This window comes from Camelus bactrianus, chromosome 1 (genome assembly GCF_048773025.1).
Source record: "Camelus bactrianus isolate YW-2024 breed Bactrian camel chromosome 1, ASM4877302v1, whole genome shotgun sequence".
Classification (NCBI taxonomy): Eukaryota; Metazoa; Chordata; class Mammalia; order Artiodactyla; family Camelidae; genus Camelus; species Camelus bactrianus.
In genome coordinates, this window is record NC_133539.1 from 57,657,275 (window position 1) to 57,678,375 (window position 21,101).

Below are 21,101 nucleotides of genomic sequence, written 5' to 3' on the forward strand. Positions count from 1 at the left end.
ATGTATGAGGCCACAGTTGAGTCAAAAATCATGGAGTTTGTTACCTGACATCAGTGCCTGCTACATTAAGCTGGTGATTCCCCCTCCAAATTGCCTTTACAGTTTTCTAAGCCAAAAGCTCGTTAGAGGTAGAAAACTGTGTCCTCCTGATTAGATGAGCTAGGCTGTCAAGGTAGGACTGAGGTATGTGTTCTCATTGTATCTGAAGGGTTATTTATTGGTAATTCTGACATGTGTTCTCTGTCCTAAGGAAATGGCCCCACTCCAGCCAGATTCCCAAGAGATGTTCCTACAAGTCTTGAATCTGGCAGATGATGAGGTGAAGGTGACAGTGCTGGGAGATAAAAACAATTCTCTGTCAGCAGAGTCCATCAGACCCTTTCAGGTGATGTATGGACTTGAATGAATTAGAAACACATTCAGATTATGCACCAAGGTGGCAGTGTAATACTGCAGTTAAAAGCATGCTGTTGTGGAGTCAGACTTCCCCACGCCAATTCTGGTTCTACCACTCCTTAGCTATAGGACCCTGAACAAGTTATTTTTATCTCTAGTCTTCAGTTTTAGCATCTGTATAATGGCAATAATTTTTATGTCATAAGCTTCTGTAAAGATAAATATTATATGTAAAGTGCTTAGCATAGTATCTGGGACATTATAAGCTATCAATAGGTTGTAATGTGTATTAATATTTCAAACTGCCTCCTAATCACACATCCTCTGGAAGAATTTGGCTTGTATATTTTCACTACTATGCTATACATATTCTGAAATATTTATTTTAAAATATTTTTAAATAATAAAAGTAATATACATTTATTGTGAAAATTGGGGAGTATGTAGAAAGATTTAAAAACCACTTATAACTCCATCACCCAGAGATAACCATAGTTCACATTTTTGTATAAATACGTAAATAAACTAATTTTTTAAAGTGCTGACTGTATGCTGTATCGACCTTGATTTCTTTCTTAACATTAATTGCATTATAAACATTTTTCCATGTCCTTAAATAAATTTTGAGAACCTAATTTTAATGGATACAAAATATTACATTCTGTGGATATACCACGGTTTAGTAAAATATTTCCTTGTAGGTATTTAAGGTTTTTTTTTATTATTATACATAATTCTATAATGAACATCCTTACTCATAAATCTTCATACAAGCTTCTAATTATTCTTAGGGTATAGTCCTAGAAATAGAATTACTAAGTTAAAGGGTAATGGTGAAAGTATCTGATGAGGGCACCTGCCCTGGGATGCTATGAGATTGTGATGTCCAAGATAGGGTAGAAGTTGAGTGTGACAGGTTCTTCATTCTACAGAAAATGCCACACTATTCCAAACTCCACCTGAAGACAAAAAGCCAGAATTTCCACTTCCAACTGAAATATCAAAATTTGTCTGTCTACACTGAGCATTCCGTGGAGGAGAAAAAATGGTACAGTCTGATCATTCGAGAAGATGGAAAAAATATTTCTAGCATGATGGTAAGTTGAAGAATGGCCTAGTGTCCAAATTATCTTAAGAGTATGATGACTGGCTGATTAATATCTTACCAAGGATATGCCTGATTATCAGATTTTCTGATTATCAGTTCCCTCTTTCAGCTGTAACTGATTTTTACTTCCCTCTCTTGTAGGTGAAGGATGCAGAAAACCAAACAACCAGTGGGATGACAGCTGTGAGGTTCGGATGTCAAGGAGACCCAGACCACTCTGTTCTCTTGAATCTTGGGTCTCTTCTAATCTGTGTGGCTTCACATGAAGAGGCCTTACATTCTACTTGTTTTGTGCAGGGATTCTCTCTCCTAGAATGTTAGGGGCATTGGTGTCAGAAGCCATTTCAGGACTGTGAGGGGCAAATAGGCTTGCTTTCTCATCTGATATTCAAAGATGACCCTGTATCTATGTATGCCCCCTGTGCTCTGGTATTTAAATCCCTTCTGCTGAATTTTATCTGCTCATCTTGCTGTCAGGAAAATAATTGAGTACTTTCTTCTCTGTGATCACCAGAGAGAAATTCAGAAGTGAGCAAATATTCGTCCCTTCATTGTTGGTAGTTCAATATCTTGTATAGTTACCATGTTTTTAAAACTTAAAATAAACCTATAGGGGCATCATGCTATAGTAAAGATAACATACTTGGAGTCAAAAGATTTGTTTTTGAATCTAGATAAGGCTAAAGGTCTCGTTAGACAGCCTGGAACAGTTGGAGAGATGGAGCCCTGAGAGGTCACCTGCTCTCTGTGGCAAGAATCTGACATGAAATAGATGCATGTGCCTGTGGCCATCAAGGTTAGATGGTTGCTGTTGAGAATAGTATTTTAGAGAACTTTAAATGAAAAATTAGAATTTCACTGATGGGTGGAATAGTCATAATCATTTGCTATTGAATATGCTTCAGAAAAAGTATACAAATCAAAAGAAGTAAGACAACAATGAGGACAGGACTTCCCTGGGTCAGAGAGCAATAGGAACCTCCAGAGGGGTGAAAGGGGGCTATTTCTAGGTTAGTGCAGGGTGATCAGAAATCCAGGAATCAATATCAAGGATTCCAGAGGGAACTGCCCTTCTAATCCACATGGGTCAGGGACCAAGGCAAATGCTACCAAAAACCCAAACTGAGGAAGCAATTTAGGGGCACAGGTTCAAAAACTAGAAAGATGATTCTGGAAGAGTCCAGGGTTGTCTGCAGACGCCAAACAATGATAACTCAACCTACTGTGGGCTGAGAGTCTGAGTTTTGTGAAAGTCAAATCAGACTTCATTTGTAAGAGAATAAAGTATCAATTTTATGTAAATACCAGTATACATTTATATACACCTAATTATTTTTCTTAGTAGGGTCTCAGTTGATGAATTCCACTATTATAAGAGGGAGAGAAATTGGGTGCACCTAAGATGGGTTAGTGAGGGTACTCAGACTGCCGTGGGTGATCATGGTAGTGTCCATCCCAGCTTGAGATCAGGTGAGAATATGACAGATAAAAAGCTAATACCCAAGGAAAGAGAATGTGAGGGACAGCTAAGACTACTGATTACTTCTTATGTGTGAGTTCATTTATTCACCCAGTTAACAATATATATCATGTACCTTTTATGTGCCAGCCATTGTTCTAGGCACTAGAGATACAGTGGTAAACAAAACAGAAAAGGCCCCTGCCCTTTTACCACGTGTCCCTGCTTGGGAGAGTTTGTCTGATCTGTAACAATGTCTCCACACTTAGGTTTGTTAACACTTTGCATGAAGAGGTCAACATCTCCCTCAGTACAGACACCTTCCTTAGTGTTGATGAAGACTACGGCGTGTCTGCTTACAGGACTGTGCGAAGAGGAGAGTAAGAGCATTACCCTTGTGGACATTTTACTTTTAGCAACAACTGTTTTCTAAGTGCTTTTTTTGCATATGGGTGGGAGGATTGGGTACATCTCAGCTAATTTTGAACATTACAGTCTCCTGCTCTTTCTCAACCCTTGCCCCCTTCCCTCAGTCTCACCTTTTTCGGCGCCAATACATTGAGGCCATGACTGCCGTGAAGGCCATACTGTATGGTTAACAAGGCCACCTGTGGGAGGTCTGCCAAATTTATTTTGGCTCCCTCCCCTGCCCTTTGGGAACTCCTACTGGCACCTCATCACTTCGAGCTTATCCTTTCAGGTTCACTGTTTTGTTTTTTTTTTTATGCTGTTGCACTAATTCATAAGACCTAGAAGAGAAAAATTCAGATTTTGATGAGAAGACTTAAAAGTCTGAAGTTCACAAAAAAAAAAAAAAAGGCAATTTGTGCCTTCTTCATTCAGGTTTAAGGTTAAAAAAAGAATACCAGACCAGGCACTGAAGAGCTCAGATCAGGGGTAGAAAAACCTGGCATGACAATAATTTACTCTGAGACTCCTCTCTTCAAAGAGAAATGGTAGCTTCTCTGCTTGATTCACCATCAGTGGAGAGATGAAATCACTCTTTCCCCCAGAGGTGGGAGTGCTTTTCTAAATTGTCATGTTTATTCTAACCTAAACTTGTCCTGTTCCAGATATCCTGCGGTGCGCTGTAGAACAAAAGATGAGAACTTTTCACTCAATTTGGGTCTACTAGACTTCGGTGCAGCTTATCTGTTTGTTATCTCTAATGTAAGTAGCTCATGGCTACCCTCACCATCTCCTTCCGTATAACTGTATTTATATTTATATCTATACAACAGTATTTATACCATATATATATGTATCTATATCTATAGTCTATGTATATCTGCATCTGTATCTATACTGAGATACAAAGAAGATTCTGTGGCAAGACAGAATTACATACTTATTTCTAGTGTAAGGTGATAGGTTCTGTAGTGACTTTAGACTAAGGTCTCCATGTGGGATGTTAAAAGTGAACACATTGGCCACAGGCACAGGGGTCTTGGGGAATGGTAGACATATTTTATCACTAAATATGTTAGCTATGGGTTTTTCATAGATGTCATTTATCAGGTATCAGGTTAAATTCCCTTCTGTTTCTAGTTTGTTGAGGTGTTTGTTTGCTTACCATGAAGGAGGGTGTTGAACTTTGTCAAGTGGTTTTTCTGTGTCTATTGAGATATTAGTGTGGTTTCCTATTGATATGGTATATTATATTAATTGACTTTCAGATATTAAACCAACCTAGATGTATGAGTTTTCTAGGGCTGCCGTAACAAAGTACACAAGCTGAGTAGCTTCAACAAGAGAAATTTATTCTCTTATAGTCATGAAGGGTTATAAGTCCAAGATCAAGTGTGGGTAGAGTTGGTTCCTTCTGAGAGCTATGAGGAAGAACCTGTTTGATTTAGCTTCCTTTAACTTCTAGTGGTTTTCTGGCAATTATTTGGTGTTTCTCTGGCACCCCAATCTCTGCCTTCATTCTCTCTTGTAGTTCTCCCTTTATGTTTGTCAATGTCTAAATTTCTCTTGTGAGAACACCAGTCATATTGGATTAGGGCCCACCCTAATGACCTCATTTTAACTTGACTAATTATATCTTCAGCAGCCCTGGTTCCAAATAAGATCACATTCTCAGGTGCTGTGGGATTAGGACTTCAACATATGAGTTTTAGGGGGACACAACTCAACCCATACCACTTGCATTCCTGGTGTTATTCCATTTTTTATTTATTCTGTCTCTCATATACTGCTCAAGAAACAGGCCATATGTATTGTTTCTGAATGCCAGGATCTAATATGTTATCTAGAGTAGAGGTCGTAAATTAGAGGCCTGGGGGCCCAGTTCCTCACGTAGCCCAGTATTCTTCATTCTGCAGTCTTGACCAAAATAGTCATTATTAATATTAATTGACAATATTTAAAATTCAAAAGATTTCACCTCAGAAGATGGATTCCAAACATTTCTTAAAAGCAAAATCAGAAGATTTTGTAACAGGTATTACCATGTCAGTTGGCTGGTGCTGTAGTGGCTGCACCCTTAGATGGGGCCTGTACCGTCCAGTTCACCATGGTCCCTCTCATTCCTATTCAGCCCACTTTGTTTACTCAATTACCTGCTTGTGGGTATTTGAGAATGTGGCTCTGGTTTAGAAGCTCAGGTCATGGTCTTCTCTTAGGCTAAGAAAACCCAAACATATGCCCAGGTATTGTTCACAATATGAACTAAAGCAACTTTGCTTTACATATTTTGAACACAGTGGCCCTTTGACTCAGAGAATCAAGGGCATTGGGCATCAAAGACTTTTGATTTCAAGGACTTTTGACCCTGATGTTTCAACTCTGCCACTTTTATCTCATGATATATCCAGATATTATACCTAATACCTAGAAACACCTACTACCTAATAACTTGGCTTTACTTCAGGAAAAATATATAATTTCAAAAATTTAATTCCATTTATAATAAGAAATATTAGTAGATATAATCTATATAAAATAAGACCAACTATAACTAAAAGCCTGCATATAGTAAATGTAATTTTAGACAAAAAAAGATTGTAGAATCATGTATACTTGGTAACATTAGTGACCAAAAAAGAGAACTTGAAAAAATTCTGACCAAAATTTTACAGAAAAATTGCACCTTTTTGACATAATTTGAATGTGTAAGATTTGAGTTCAAAAATAATGGCCAGTAAATAGAATTCAAAATAGCAGGTAGCATTTGATATGGATTTTTTAAAATTGATCAAGAAAATCTTCAATGTAAGGGTTACCAAGAAAATAATCCATTCTGATAAAAGTAATTTTAATAAAATAAATATTTAATTAGAAAATGTTAGAAACAGTTTAATTGTACTTAGCTAGAAAATTGAACAAGGAGTTAAACTTTTCTTAAGTACATGCTTTCAGAAAAGTCATTGTGTTTGTATCATTCAGATGCTGTTTTACATTTAAAATGTTTACCAGGATCAAACTACCCAATAGGTCAAAATGGTGGGTATCCAAACTACAGTATCAAAATATTCTGCCATTTAAGGACTCTGCAGTAATGGTTTCTGATTGACTGAAGCCAGGTAAATGAGTGCAGGGTTACAAAATGAATTTCAGGAAACTGAAATTGTGTAGAAACTGCTTAATCTCTTGATGGTGGCAAAAGGGTGACAATACAAAGAGGGTATAGATATAAGGTCATAAAATGCTGTAGGCCAGGAATATTTACTTGAGACTGCTAACAAGCCCATTTCTTCTTTCCTTCACCAAGAGCACCAGTCAGGGTCCTCAGGCCTGGAAGATGGAATACATCCCAGCCAACAAAATGTCCATTGCATGGCAGCTACCACAATATGCCCTTGTTACAGCTGGGGAGGTCATGTTCTCTGTCACAGGACTTGAGTTCTCTTATTCTCAGGTAGGTTTTTGCAAGTGGAAAGTGGAGGGGGAGCTATTGCTCAGAAAACAGTTTTAATACTGGCACTGCCTTAGTTAGGTATGTGACCCTGGCCAAGACCTGCATATTTTTTGGCCTTCGATTCCTCATGATCCTGAACAGAGTGTAAGCTTGACTCCCAGGATCTTGGTAGGATGGATCCCTATGCTGTGTTCCCTGTGTCCGTGATCCAGCAAAGGATACTTTAACATGAAAAATAAGGGTTGTGGAGTCAAACTGCCCATGTTCAAATTTTGGCTGCACAACTGTTGTGTAACCTTGAGCAAGTGCATTGTCATCTCTCTAATGGTATTTTTCTTTATGTATAAAATAATACTAATAGGACTTATCTCAGGGTTGTAATGAAGATGATATGATATAATGAATTTAAATATTCAATTAAGAGCCCCATCTTATATTACTATTAACATTTTTACCATCCCATGAATCAATGTGACAGCTGAACTTACTGGGGGAAGTTCAAATCTGGAAGTTTTTGTGGGAGAAGTTTTCTGGATAGATGCATGCGGTTTGAGGAAGGAGTACTCACAAATCCGTATCCTCCCCAGGCTCCCTCTAGCATGAAGTCTGTACTCCAGGCAGCCTGGCTGCTGACAGTTGCAGTTGGGAATATCATCGTGCTTATTGTGGCCCAGTTCAGTGGCCTGGTACAGGTATGCATCTGATGGAAGCAGGAGCTCGTGACTACCCAAGGATTTCTGTCCAGCTTCCTTTTTCCCCTCTTCCCCCAACTCTCTGCCTCCTCATTCCCCACTCAGCCCTCTGACGTGGGATTAGATACACACAGACATTGCCAAGGAAATAGGCATATGTAAGTGGCAGTAGAGTCCATGTTGGGCCAACGTGAGGAGAGGCCAGTGAGTCCCATTTTCTCCTACCAAACCTCTTCCTAAACTGGTGGCCTTGGGTCTCTGTCCCCAGTCTTCGTCCTATGAAGATATCTTTAGTGTCAGGTTCCCCATATTCTTCTCTTATATGTATTTCTTCCTGCAGTGGGCCGAATTCATTTTGTTTTCCTGCCTCCTGCTGGTGGTCTGCTTGATCTTCTCCATCATGGGCTACTACTATGTTCCTATAAAGCCAGAGGATATTCAGGGCTCAGCAGATAAGCAGATTCCTCATATCCAAGGGGACATGATCAACCTGGAGACCAAGAAGACAAAGCTCTAATGGCCCCCTGGACTCTGCCTAGACCCCAGTTCCGGGCTCTGGCCTTGGCCATTACCCATCTTCAACCTTTTTTCACTCCGATGTGGTTAGAAGAGAGAAGTAGAATCATATCTGGGCTGATCTCCTCCACTTTTCTCCCATGATAGAGGCATTTCTAGGCCACTTAGACTCCATGTCCCCCCGTCTATCAGTGAACTCAGTAAACCTTGTGTAGTGTTGCTGAAGCTGGCCTGGTATCTCCAAATGGCCAAGAAAAACACAAATGTCTAACTGAGGTTAGTCCCTGGTTATCAGAAGTATGTGGGAATTGATTTACCTGCCATTCAGAACTGGTGACACTACTTTTTGAAGTGCTGATTTAGGGGCAAAATTGCAAGATAACAGAGAAATGGTATTTCAATTTTCTTCATTACCATTGCAAGTGTTCTGTTTACAAGGACCTCAATAATTGATATGTCTGGTATGATCTGGCCCAGGGGCTGGCTTGTCAGCTTATCCAGGTTTGATAAGACCTTAGTAAATGCTTCAGTACAGATAGTAGGAGACAAAATGACATTTTATTAACACACAGAAGATACATCTTTCTGATAATTACAGTATTTTATCTACTAACCCAAACACCCCCTTTTCAGTACTGACAGATCTTTGGAAACTAAATTAAAGATAGTAAACATGGTTCTGGAAAACAACAAGTATAAATTGTGCAAGTTCTGATGAGCCATTCTACAGTGTATAGTCTTCTTAGGGACTATGATGTTTCAGCCCTAGATTACGCCCTCCTGTGGACAATTGTGCAGGAACTAATTATAATTTTCCAACCCTGGCTTTTCAATGTTGTTGGGCCAGCTTTTTCTTTTTTTTCTTTCCTTCTTTTTTTTTTAGAAACTCAAAACCACACATATTTATTCCCTCACCATCCTGGAGGCCACGAATCTGAAATCATTGTCACTGTGCCCAAATCAAGGGTGGGCAGGACCATACTCCCTCCAGACAGCTTTTTCTTATTTATATCATCTTGCTTATTGCAACAAATATTTAATAACATTATTTTCATGAATACAACTCTTGTTTTTAGTAGTATTCCCTTCAGCCTCAAAGTAGTAGATCTGTTTTGGTAATTTTTACTTTTCTCATAATTTTAAAATGCCATTTCTTCATTTAGGCCTGGGTTTCCCTGTTTATTAAAAAAAAAGTTATATTAATACTCTAGATTTGAGCTTCTAAAATGTCAATGCTCAATGAGGGTGGGGGGAATGGTCCCATATCAGGATTCTGCCAAAATCTGGGGGTTGAAGGAAGGAGTGGTAGAACACGAGGGGTTTTTGTTTGTGTTGGCGAGAAAAGTTGAGAAGTACTACCTTGCAAACAATGAATGAATCAGTGGACAGATATGGGAATATCATGACTCTACAGTGTATTTCTAGGGAAAAATATTCTGTCCTAGACAGTCTCATTTCCATTGGTTTTGCTCCATTATTCTCATCTAGAACTGTGTTGAGTCAGTCTCCCATTGTAAACGTAATGAGAAAAGTTGCTCCAGTTTCCCAAGCTTTAATACTTTAGTTTTAGTTACCAAGTTTTCAGAAGTACTGAAGTGGCAGCACCACCATCCATTTTCCACAGATATCTTGATGTGAACCTGACCATACTTCTTTAGAAGATATTCTATTCATTTTTGAGCAGCTTTAACTCAATCCATTCTGTGAACTATTGTTTCAAGAGATCTTAACAGTGTTCTGTGAATAAAAGTTTCTATGGATAAATGAATTTTGGGAATGAAGCATATTATATCCTTTTCTTAACATTTGCATATTAAAGATTCTGAGAAATCCTGCAGTAAAGACACTTTGTTTCGCCTAATATGGCACATGTTCTGCAGAATACTGGCTTGGGAAAAACTGGTACACAATTCTTTATGTTGAACTAAAAGCTTCCTCTTTGAAATCTACCGTTGCTTCTTTCCTTCATGGCTAACAAGAATAAGCATAAACCCCTCTTTTATGTAGCAGACTTTTTGCTATTTGGGGAGAATTTTCATGTCACCTCCCCAGTCGAGTCAGTATTCATCAAGCTAAAGATTCTCAGTTCCTTTCATGGCCCCTCACAGGGCATATTCTAGTCTTTTGACCACTCTTTTTTTACCTCTTCTGAAAAATACCCTTTGCCTGAACTGCAAGCGTGGGTCAGAATCTCTCTTAATATGTGGTATCTGGAGCCAGATATGTACAACATTCCAGAAATGATCAGACCAGAAGAACTAGAACCTGCCTGTCTCCAAACAATGCACTTCTGTTAATGCAGCGTTAGGTAACTTTAGATGTTTTTGGCAACTACATCACAGTGAAGGCTTACATTTTAATCATATGGTTGGCTAAAACCTCATTTTTTTAAAGGAGAGTCATATTTTTATTCAAATACATCTTTGTGTTTCACTATAGGCCATTCATCGAGTTAGATATTGAAAAAACAAAGATGAATAACCTACTATATCTGTGTGCAAATTTACCTCACTAATCTTGACTGTTAAGATTTTAGAGAGTACAAAGGGCTTGAGGAAGTAATGATACACGGAGGAAGAGCAAGAAGGACTAGATGGCAGGACTGGAGTAAGCAAGGTGTGAAGTGGTGGAGGATGCGGGCAGAGGAAGCCAGGGGCCAGATCATGGGGGGCCTTGTGACAATGGTAAGACATTTTGATGTTATTCTAAGTAAGATGTGAAACCGTTGGAGGTTTAGACTATAGGAGTGGCATAATCTGGTTCTCTATTTAAGATCACTCTGGCTACTAAGTGGAGAACTGTCTGTAGACAGGAAAGAATGGAAGCAGGGAATCCAATTGGGAGATGCTTATAATAGTCCAGGAATAAAACGTGATTGTTATTTGGACAAGGTGGTAGCAGTGGAGGTAGGGAGAAGTGGTTTGACTTGGAATTTAAGGTAGGACTGACATGATTTGAGTATGGTTTGCATATATGGTTTGAAAGAAATCAATGTTGACCCTTTGATTTGGGGGCTTTAGTAATGAGAATGATGGTGCAATTTCCTGGGAGCAGAGAGACTAGGGTAAGAATTGGTTTAGAGTGTAAAGTAACTAAGAGTTTTGTGCATGTTGCCAATAAGGTATCCAATTAGAAATGTTGAGCTGGCAGTTTTATGAGTCTGAAGTTCAGATATGAGGCTGAAGCTGGACATGTAAATTTGAGAGTCATCAGCATTTAAATGGTATTTAAAGCCATGACACTGGAGGAGATGTTCTAGGAAGTGAATGTATGCAGAGAAGAGGTTCAAGGACTAGTCCTGGGGTTTTCCAACATTAAAAATCTGTAAGAGGAAGAAGATCCAGAAAAGGTGATGAGAATGGGTGATTTATGAAGTAAGAGGAAAACCAGGAGCATGTGATTTAATTATACATTCTTTATTACAATTAGACAAAACTAAAATGGAAAAAAAAATTCTTTGACCTAAAGGAAGCACATGTTCCTATTAGGAAACCTGGGTTCTGGTAATTCCTATGTAAGTTCTGCCCAAATCCTTTTGCCTCCACAATTTAATTTAATTTAATGGACCTTTTTTTTTTTTTTTTAAACCTGAAAGGCATATCAGAAGCTATGGGAGAAATAAATGGGTATGAATAAAAAGAGTCCCCTACTCTTAAGAAGTCTGCAGAAGGAAGATAAGGCAGGTACCTCAATAACTATCATCTAAATAAAAATGAGCGTAATTGTTTAGCATCTTACTTTTCACATGCATTATTTCAGACTTTCTCTGATTCTCGAAACATATCAAGCTTGAACCTGCCTTAGGATCTTCGCATTGTGTGGAAAGTTCTTCCCCAGATCTTGGCTGGCATTTTCTGTCACTCAGTTCTTAATATGTCACCTCTACATCACCTGACCTTTCAATTTGAGATAGTCATCTAGCATATCATGTATAAATATGAATTCCTGAGGACACAAGAGTTAGTTCAGTCAGCAAATATCTATTGAGCTCTTGCTATGTTCCCAATGTGCTATATGCATGAAAGACGTAAAAATAAATGTAACACAGTTCTTGCCATCAATGAACACATAACTTCTCAGTTTTCAGATTTTTTTCTTCAAAAACTTTATGTCTTCCTAATTGTAGTATCTGACTCTCAGTCTTATTCTGGCTTATCTTCTGCAATCACTTTTGGCATCTTCCACATCCATAGACATAAACATTAATATCAAGGTTCACAATTCTTTAACCCCTTTTTAATGCCAATGATCTCCATTTTATCTAGGTGAGGTCTTTTCTGATGCACTACTGGGATACACATGATTGCTCCAGTCTCTCAACCTAACTAGTGGTCTGTGTGTTATTTTGTAGAAGATAGTTATCATTTTCTATGTTGTAGCACAGGTATGTTGTGTTGTTTTATTTCCTCTGCTCAGCTGCAGGATCCTGTGAGTTGCATTTTTATCAGTTTAAAATACTTTCTAATTTCCTTTGTGATTTCTTCTTTAACGTATGGGTTATTTATAAGTATTGCTTAATTTTCATACATTTCAAGATAGTCTAAATTATCCTTTCATTATCGATGTCTACCTTAATTCCACTGGAGTCAGAGAATATATTCTGAATGAAATGAAATTGGTTGAGGCTTGTATAAAGGCCAGTATATGATCCAGTTCGGTTTTGGTAAACAGTACATGTACACCTGAAAAAATACACATTCTGTCCTGTCAGATGCTATACTCTACAAATATCAGAGCAATTGTCTCTGCTGTGATTGTAGATTTGTCTACTTTTAATTTTGTTTTATATATTTTGAAGCTATGTTGTATTACATGTGGATTTATAATTATTATATTATTTACAGTGAATTGGTTATTTTATTATTATGTCATGTCCTTCTTTATCTCTGCTAAAGCTTCTTGCCTTAAAATCCACCCTGTCTGATACTAATATAGTTAAATCAGTTTTCTTTTGGTTAACATTTGCATGGGATATTTTTTCCCATCCTTTTACCTTCTATCTTTCTTTGGCTTTATATTTAACATGTGTCTCTTATAGGTACCATATGCTTTAAAAAAAAATCCAATCTAAGTCTTTCAGTTGAATATTTAGTCTGTTCATATTTAGTAATATAATTATTGGTATATTTAGATTTTGTCTTCCATTTTGTTTGTTTTCTGTTTAATTAGCCTGTTTAATATCTCTTTTGCTTTCCTTTTCTGCCTCCTTTTTGAGTTATCAAATATTTTTTGTTCCATTTCCCCTACTATTGGCTTTTTTTTGGTTATGTACATTCTTTTTTAAAAAATGTATTTAGTGATTACCCTTCAGATTATTACATACACCCTGGGCTTCTTATAGTAAATACACATGATTAATTTAACTACTGCCCTGGCAATTCTTGGATTTTAGAGCATTATAATTCCATTTATTCTCTTCTTTTTGTATTGTTTTTATGGATTTTAATTCTACATATATTTTGGACACCGCAAAACATTATTACTATCATTGCATATGCTCAATATTCATTTAGATTTATTCATGTATTTACTCTTTCTCTTTTCATTCCTTCCTGCATTTCCATGCTTTTATCTGAGATAATTTTCATTCTTCCTGAAGAACTCTTTAGTTTTTCTTTTAGTGCAATTTCTTTGGGAATGCATTCTCATTTTTTGTTAGTCTGAAAAAAGTATTTCTCCTCTATTCCCCCTATCCCCTGGAGTCATTAATTTCTGGTGTACAGCATAGTGAGAGACATATATATATATATATCTTTTTCATATTCTTTTCCATTATATGCTATTACAAGGTATTGAATATAGCTCCCTGTGCTATACAGTGGGACCTTGCTCTTTATCTGTTTTATATATAGTAGTTAGTATCTGCAGATCTGCAGATCCTCTATTATTGAAGAATATTTTTGCTGTATGTATTTTGAGGGCCTACATTTCCAGATTAGTGGTTATTTTCTTTTACATCTTATATTCCAACTTCCATCATCGTGTTAAAAAGTCAACATCAAATCAACTTAAATTGAAGGTAGTATTTTTCACCTCCTAGCTGCTATAAAATTTATCCTTTGATCTTGGTTTTTATTCTTGTTACCATGATGTACCAAGACGTGCTCTTCTTTATGCTCAACCTGCCTGGGGTTTGCAGGTCACCATGAATCAGGGGCTTGATATCTTTCATCAGTTTTGGAAAAATTTTAGCCATTATCTCTTTGACTATTGATTCTGTCTTATTTCTCTTTCTCTCTTTCCATTCCTTCTTTCTCCCCCTCTCCTTCCCTTCCTGTCTCTTTCTCTCTCCTTCTGGGACTTTGACCTTGTGAACACCGCTGTGGTGGGGGAATCAGAATGCTGTCATTGGTTGACAGATGAACGTTCAACTCCCGGCTCAGACCCACAGAAACTATAATGGGGGAGATAGTTTTTCCATTGGTGTTTGGCTGAAGTAGGATTGGTAGTAGAAGAAAAAAAAGTTTTCTATTCTGCTATACTGCTCTTTTTCTGGTGGTTCTTTGGCTAAGGAGGACAGCCATTATGGAGGACTTTTTCGGTTGCACCTATTGGTGGTTCCAGTTCGTAGGCTTCTCTACATCCTGTCTGAGATACATAGGCAACAAAAAGAAACCTAGGAATTCCTGTGAGTCTGCTTTCTAGAAATCTAAGCACAATGTGTTTGTTTTGTTGACCTTTTCTTTTTTCCACAGACTATAGTACAGGTCTTCACAAGGGTAAGATTAACGCTTCATATGGCATCTGGGGAGGATTTATAAGGTCCTGTATGGTCCCTGAGAAATTACACGTCCTGTATGGTGGCACACAGACTGTGCTGCAATGTGCAGCTTGAGGAGTGGCCTCCTTTCTAGGCTGTGCCATAACAGACAACGCCAGCGCAATTCTCCTTTAACATGCCTGTTTTCTGCTTTGTTCTGGTGCCTCTGAGACACTAGGATCTCTAAAAGAAGTGGATTTCATTTTAACTAAAGGTAAGCTCCTTATTGCTCTGGTTGGAGAGAGAGCTTTGTATTGTTACTAGAAAAACCATGGAGCCTGGAATGACAAACTCTAGTCTGAATCTCTATTTACTACTGTGGGTCTTTTTGCAAAGTTTCTTAGTCTCTCTGAGACTAGAGTAGAGGGTGATAATAAGTGTTAATAGAGTTTCTCAGAGAATAAAATATGTGCAAAGCTTTGGGGATACAGTAGGGACTCCATAAATACTACAATCTACTATGTTAAGCTTTAACGCGTAGGAAAGGAAGTTCAGATCTTCAGTAAATTAGAACTTTATTGTTGTAAATCTACCCTTACCTAACTCCAACTATAATCTTTACAGTATTCAATTACAGAAACTCAAAAGGAGGCAGAATACTAATAATGAAGCACAGCAGGCTGTCAGCCATGGTATTAAATTCCCTAAAGACAAGGATTGTATCATATTTCTTTCACATCCTCCACAGGATCCTCCCAGCCCAAACCTCTCTTACAGAACCTCACCAGCCACGACCCAGAGGAAGGGAAGCCCTAGGTATTAAGTGACTCTGCCATCTTTGGAGATGGGACCAAGGGTGGAACATCAGCCCAAGTAGGGCTCATCAGAATCTCTCAAGAGTTTAGAATTGAGGCAAAGGTTCAGAGAGCCAGTCAGATGGTGTAGGGCACTCAAACTGAAGGATGCGTAGGTTGTTGGGGGGCTGGGGTGTTGGCAGCATAGCTAGTTTTGTGTAAGCAAAAGTTACACAGGGGTGAGATTAGAATCATGTAAAAGAAAGTGGTCAGCTGAGAGGACAGATGAGCAAATACAGAGAGAAAAGCTGAAGTATGAAGGCACACAGCTTGTAAGCGAGACAAAAAGAGCAACAACAGGAAGAGACAAAAACAGACAAGGGAACAGTGAGAAAGAAAAGGGGACAGGCTGTCAGGAACACAGGGGACCCAGGAATTGGAACGGTTATCCTAGAAGAATTCAGATGACTCTAGGAATCTGTTAACTGCAAACACTGAGAGCCTCTGTTGCCAGCAGAGCAGCCCCTTCACTCCTGATTGATGGTGATCCCGCCTTGCTTGAAGACCCTGTAATGACCCTACTTGAGGTAATTACCGGGCAAGTGAGTGCCAGTTCTCTTCACGCCCTACCCAACTCCCCTTTGTTGCCGCCACATCTGCGGCCAGAGGAAGATCCTGAAATGCCTGTGGGACCAATTACCAAGTCAAATTTGGGAGCAAAAGGCTTGCATGATAAACGAGTTACAAAACTGCACTAATGTTTATCAGCAAAAACCTGGAGGAAAGTATATGGAACCAAATTATGAAGTTACTACACCAGAAATGGAGGAAAATCATTTCAATTAGGCTGACATTATTACATAGTTGCACTTACCAGAGATTCTGGATTCAGTGTGCTATCACATGCAGTTGGTAGAATTCTAATTATTTTATCTTTTTGTAGACTGAAAATTGGATTCACTTCTGGCCTATGATGAGTTGAAATACCAGAAATCCCTTATAAAAGAAGGAACAGAAAGACTTAGGGAGATGACAATGTCAAAGTGGACTTGTTATGTATTAGCCACTCAAGCCATCCCAGTTTGAGGACACAGCTGTCAGAAGAACATTGAGAAATGCATTAATGAAGGTAGTACCAACATATTTGAAAAGCACCACAGTGGCTGTCTTCTGTAGGTCAGAGATGAAGGTGGAAAATACTGATATTGAAATAGGTTCTATTATTTCAATAAGGATGATGACATCTTGGGTTGGCAGAGATAAGTAGCACCAAATTACCAGAGACAACTTGGGCTGGTTACTTTAATAAGAAGGACTGGTGTGGGTAATCATAATGTTTGACCCACAGGAATATTTGGCACTGAATAATTGATCATAAGGTCCCTAGCACTGAAATTAGGAGGGTCATCATGCTTACCTGGGTAAAGAAAAACTCTGAAGTAAAGGCCTTTTGGTGAGCATTACACAGGACACACATATTCTCACACTCCAAGTTCATTCTGAGAGATCCCTTCACATACCTCTTTCCCAAGACCAACTTGTTACCAATCCTCATAGCTTATTCCTTTCATGGCCCTGGCTGTCCTGCCAAATCATTAGCCCCTATCCATGTATTAGTCTAGAGCTGCTCCACAGGCCAGCTTTCCTGTGGGCAAAATGGACAGTAAGTCGTCCTGTTTAAAATTCTGCCCACCGGATGGAATTCCCTATTCTTTTACTAAAGAGCCACTCCTTGGTACGGCTGCTGCATTGCAGAAGCCAGCTCTAGCTGTCATGAAAAACTGTCTATAAACTAGGCTCAGATTTTTTTTTCTTCTTCAGTCAACTGGCCATAGAGAGCACTTCATGTGGCTTAAGCATAAAATGAGGGCAGGATGGCAATGCAACTGGAGTAGCACACCAAGAGTGAGAGCCACCTGCTCATCCAGTTTACTCTGGCTCAAGCCCAGTCCCAAATATACCACATGATGAAAGAGTGTTCCTGGGCATGCCTGACCCTATGGCTTGGTAGATCATGTCGGGCAGCTGGTATTCTACAGCCAAGTGAGTGTTCAGTCTCTACCACAGCCCAATAGCAAGCCAAGAGCCACCTCTCAAAATAAGGATAATTTTCAAAATAGGCAAGATTTTGCTCCAAAATCCTCTGGGCCTCTACTCTGCATCTCCCATCAGGGCTTCCACAGAGTCCACACAGCATCTTGATCAGTCATAGGTATTTTGCAAGCCACTGGACTCAATGGTCATAAATGGGGTGACCACGCAGTCTATCATCCAAACTAGGACAGTTCTGAGAGTAAAAGGAGACACTAGTAATAAGTATCCTGGGACAACAGGCAGGCATAAATTAAAACTATCTTGAGCTGTATGGCCATCCAGAGTCATAAGAGCCAAATGATTAATTTGTTTACTACGTGTCCGTGACCAATCAGTGCACACTGAAAGATGAATCCAGGAAATTTTGATAGAGAACTCTCGATTCTAAGATATCCTGGATTAGGCTATTAAATTTCAAAGTAAGAAATCTTCAGGTGTTCAGACAGAAAAAGTAAATATTTAATCAGTTCTTGAACTTTAGCATGCATGAGAAACACCTGAATGGTTTGTTAAACCAGATTACTGGATTCTATGCTCCAAGTTTCTAATTCAGTAGCTACAAAGTGGGGACTGAAAATTTTCATTTTAATGAATTCCCAGGTAATATTAATGCTGCTGATCCAGGGACCATACTTTAAAAGCCACTGATCTACAAAGAAAAGAAAAAATCCCCGTAGACTGTCCTCATGTTTTTCCACAGCAGCATTCAATACCAAAAGATAATGGAGAAGTTGGTACAATATTCTAAAGAAAAAAAATTATATCAAAATTTGATTGAATTTTTAGGGTCACTGACAGCTTTCATAAACATGAATGAACTTAAGGAAGATTGCCTTTATGAGAGAACCTCTTGCAAAAGCTGTGTGTGATGAAATCCAGATAAGAAAAGATGAATAAAAATAAAGAACTCGGGGATGGAGAAGCTGTGTTAAATATAAAACAAATACTAATTATGAGAAAGATGACTGTAAAGCAGGTTATAAATATAAACTTTGGTAAAATAATACTTATGTATATGAAGATAGAATAATATATCTCATCTATAAGGGATGAAATATGTAAACCAAAATTTGAGCCTCTCTTTAAGAAAGGCATCATCAACTTTAACTTAAAAGGAAACTAAACAAGATCAATAACAGGTCCTAAAAGTACTTTTTAAATTCAGACACTATGTTGTAAATCACTTTTTTTCTGCTAATAGAATCTAGAGGGAACGATATATAATTTATGACCTGAGTATCGAAAGGAAGGTTGTATTTACTAATTCAGGTTCAGGTGAGGTCTCCAGTAATACAAAACCTGACTACGCCCTATCTTACCTACGATTTCTTTCCTGTATTTTCCTGCTATTCAAGGTAAGGAAATGAAGACTCTTGTGCTATCAAACTGTCTAATGATTAATCTGAAATGCAAATCTTTGTCAAGAATTATGAAATATGTTTGAGATAATGAAAAGTCCAAACACCTGGCTAGTTCCTGTCTTGATATTTTGGAACTTAAAATGAACTTTAAGAACTCTGTCCATGACACACCCCAACAGAAGTGCAGCATTTATCTCTACAGAATTATAAAAGACCAGAACAGCTTTTGATTTAATATGGTCATCCTTCTGCAGAATTTGGAAAACATCCTGAATAAAAATTATTTCTTTTTCAGGTTTTATAAATTAAATATAACTGGGAACTTTATTCTGACAAGACTAAATTGGGAGGTGAGGAGCAGAGAGATTAGAGGAAATATGAGAGTTGCTAGCATTCTCATATTTATACCAAGAAGTCCATTTGAAACCTGGGATTTTAAAGCACAGGGATGCCAATTGCTCACCATTTTCCTTTATCTTTTTTCATAATCTGAGGTGGGGAGGGGGGCTCTTTAGAAAAAATCCTGGAAATGAAAGATTTTAACAAAACCTCTAGTTTCTTTCACTTCAATTTCTTGTCTTCTGTTAAAGAAAAAAGTTTTTAATTAAAATTAGAATTCATTTGAACACATTTTAAAAGGATTTTTATCACTATATGTGCAGAGAAAAAATTTTGGAATGGTGTTCATCTACTATACTTCAGATTTTTATTGTGGTATAGTAGCCATATCATAGGAGTCACTCCTTTTAAGTGTACAATTTAATGACTGTTGTTCCCAAGAAGCATTTAAAATGGTTTTAGTGGATAAATACTATATAAGAACATATAAATTAGATGTAGGGGGAAAAAAAGAGGAAAACAAAGGACAGGAATAAGACTGGTACAAAATTGCTCCTCTGTGACTTTCTACACTTATAAGAAGTAGCCCATGAGAGGGCACATGGCTGGAGTTATTTCCTGCGCCATCTCTGGGTGGACCCTCAGAGGAACTCAGGACCAGTCTTGGGGGCAGTAGACTCATAACATGGAAGGATCCTCTAGATATGCTATAGGGAGAGACAAGTTTCCATGGAAATCTCCCTGTCATACTCCATAGATTTCCTCTTAAAGATTCCTCACTTTGAGAATGGCCATGGTTCTGAGCAGTGTAATGTAGTTGAAGACCCAGGCTACTAAGTTCCTGAGGGATCACATCCCAGTTAGGGTTCATTACAAGTCAGAGACTATCTAAATATCAGAGTGTGAAACAAGGATAAAACTAGAACCATTAATTCCTCAAACTTCTTAAAAAAATTCTATTTGATTCTCAGAATCTAACCCAAAACCATTAGCTACAAACTTATGGTTAGATACAAACTCTCAAGTCAGCTGGAAAGTCCCTCCCAAGTCAGCTGGACATCTCGGTGATGCTGATGACACTCGGGAGCTGAGAAGCAGCCGCAGAAGTAGTGCTGTGTTCAGTGACTAAATGACCACACTCCTTCCACTATGGGAGCTCTCTCTCTCCTGGGGAATAGAAGAACACAGAAAATCCAGTCAGCTGGGCTCTGCTGTCTAGGTATACAGTACACATGTGGGCTTGATTTTGGTGCAAATCCTTGGTTGAGTGGTGGCTTCTGGGACAGCAGATCTGAATCTAAAAATTATTTCTTGATTCTTTGTGAAGCCCCCTGGCTTAGGTTTCTCATCTTTCCTACCTCTCTGGAGCCTCCCTCAAACACCTTTAATTTCTGAAACTTTCTTAGAGTCTCATTCACTCAGCCTCTTGCTGATTTTTAATATCTTTAAGTCTCTCTTAGAAAAAGAAGGTACCCTATTTCATTCATCAGTCCTGCTCTACCATTTGTTCATAAAGACATGGCCCAGATCTCCTTTCCCCATTTATATTCTCCTTAACCATTTGTTCTCAGCCCTTGTCTAAAAGGTTTAGCTTCATACCTTGGCATTTCTCTGAAGTTATTTTCAAAGATCACTAATTACCTCTTCCTGACCAAACTCAGTGCCTTTTCTTCAGGAGTTATTACACTTGATCTTTCAGCTTTCTTATCTTGATCTATAGGGCTTCAAGGACTATAATTTACATTTCCCATATTTTTATAACTATATATTATAGGATATTTTT

General features: G+C 38.2%; 2 protein-coding genes across 6 annotated transcripts in view; one reads left to right on the plus strand and one right to left on the minus strand.

The window, feature by feature from the left end:
* The window catches only part of SLC15A2 (solute carrier family 15 member 2), a 34,768-nt gene extending 23,022 nt beyond the window's left edge, over positions 1 to 11,746 (plus strand). For 2 of the 3 annotated variants that reach the window (XM_010970889.3, XM_074364501.1), the window contains 8 exons: positions 251 to 385; positions 1,329 to 1,493; positions 1,646 to 1,692; positions 3,233 to 3,343; positions 4,037 to 4,133; positions 6,676 to 6,822; positions 7,410 to 7,514; positions 7,855 to 9,798. In XM_010970889.3, the coding sequence (XP_010969191.1) occupies positions 251 to 385; positions 1,329 to 1,493; positions 1,646 to 1,692; positions 3,233 to 3,343; positions 4,037 to 4,133; positions 6,676 to 6,822; positions 7,410 to 7,514; positions 7,855 to 8,031 (984 nt within the window). In that variant the 3' untranslated portion in view covers positions 8,032 to 9,798. Of the gene's footprint in view, positions 1 to 250; positions 386 to 1,328; positions 1,494 to 1,645; positions 1,693 to 3,232; positions 3,344 to 4,036; positions 4,134 to 6,675; positions 6,823 to 7,409; positions 7,515 to 7,854; positions 9,799 to 11,625 lie in introns of those variants that run through there. The other variant, XM_074364496.1, reaches the window with a different exon arrangement.
* Positions 11,747 to 15,288: 3,542 nt separating this feature from the next.
* The window catches only part of ILDR1 (immunoglobulin like domain containing receptor 1), a 39,638-nt gene continuing 33,825 nt past the window's right edge, over positions 15,289 to 21,101 (minus strand). For all 3 annotated transcript variants that reach the window (XM_074364507.1, XM_045507195.2, XM_045507194.2), the window contains one exon: positions 15,289 to 20,485. In XM_074364507.1, coding sequence (XP_074220608.1) covers positions 20,444 to 20,485 — 42 coding nt within the window. In that variant the 3' untranslated portion in view covers positions 15,289 to 20,443. The remainder of the gene's footprint in view (positions 20,486 to 21,101) is intronic.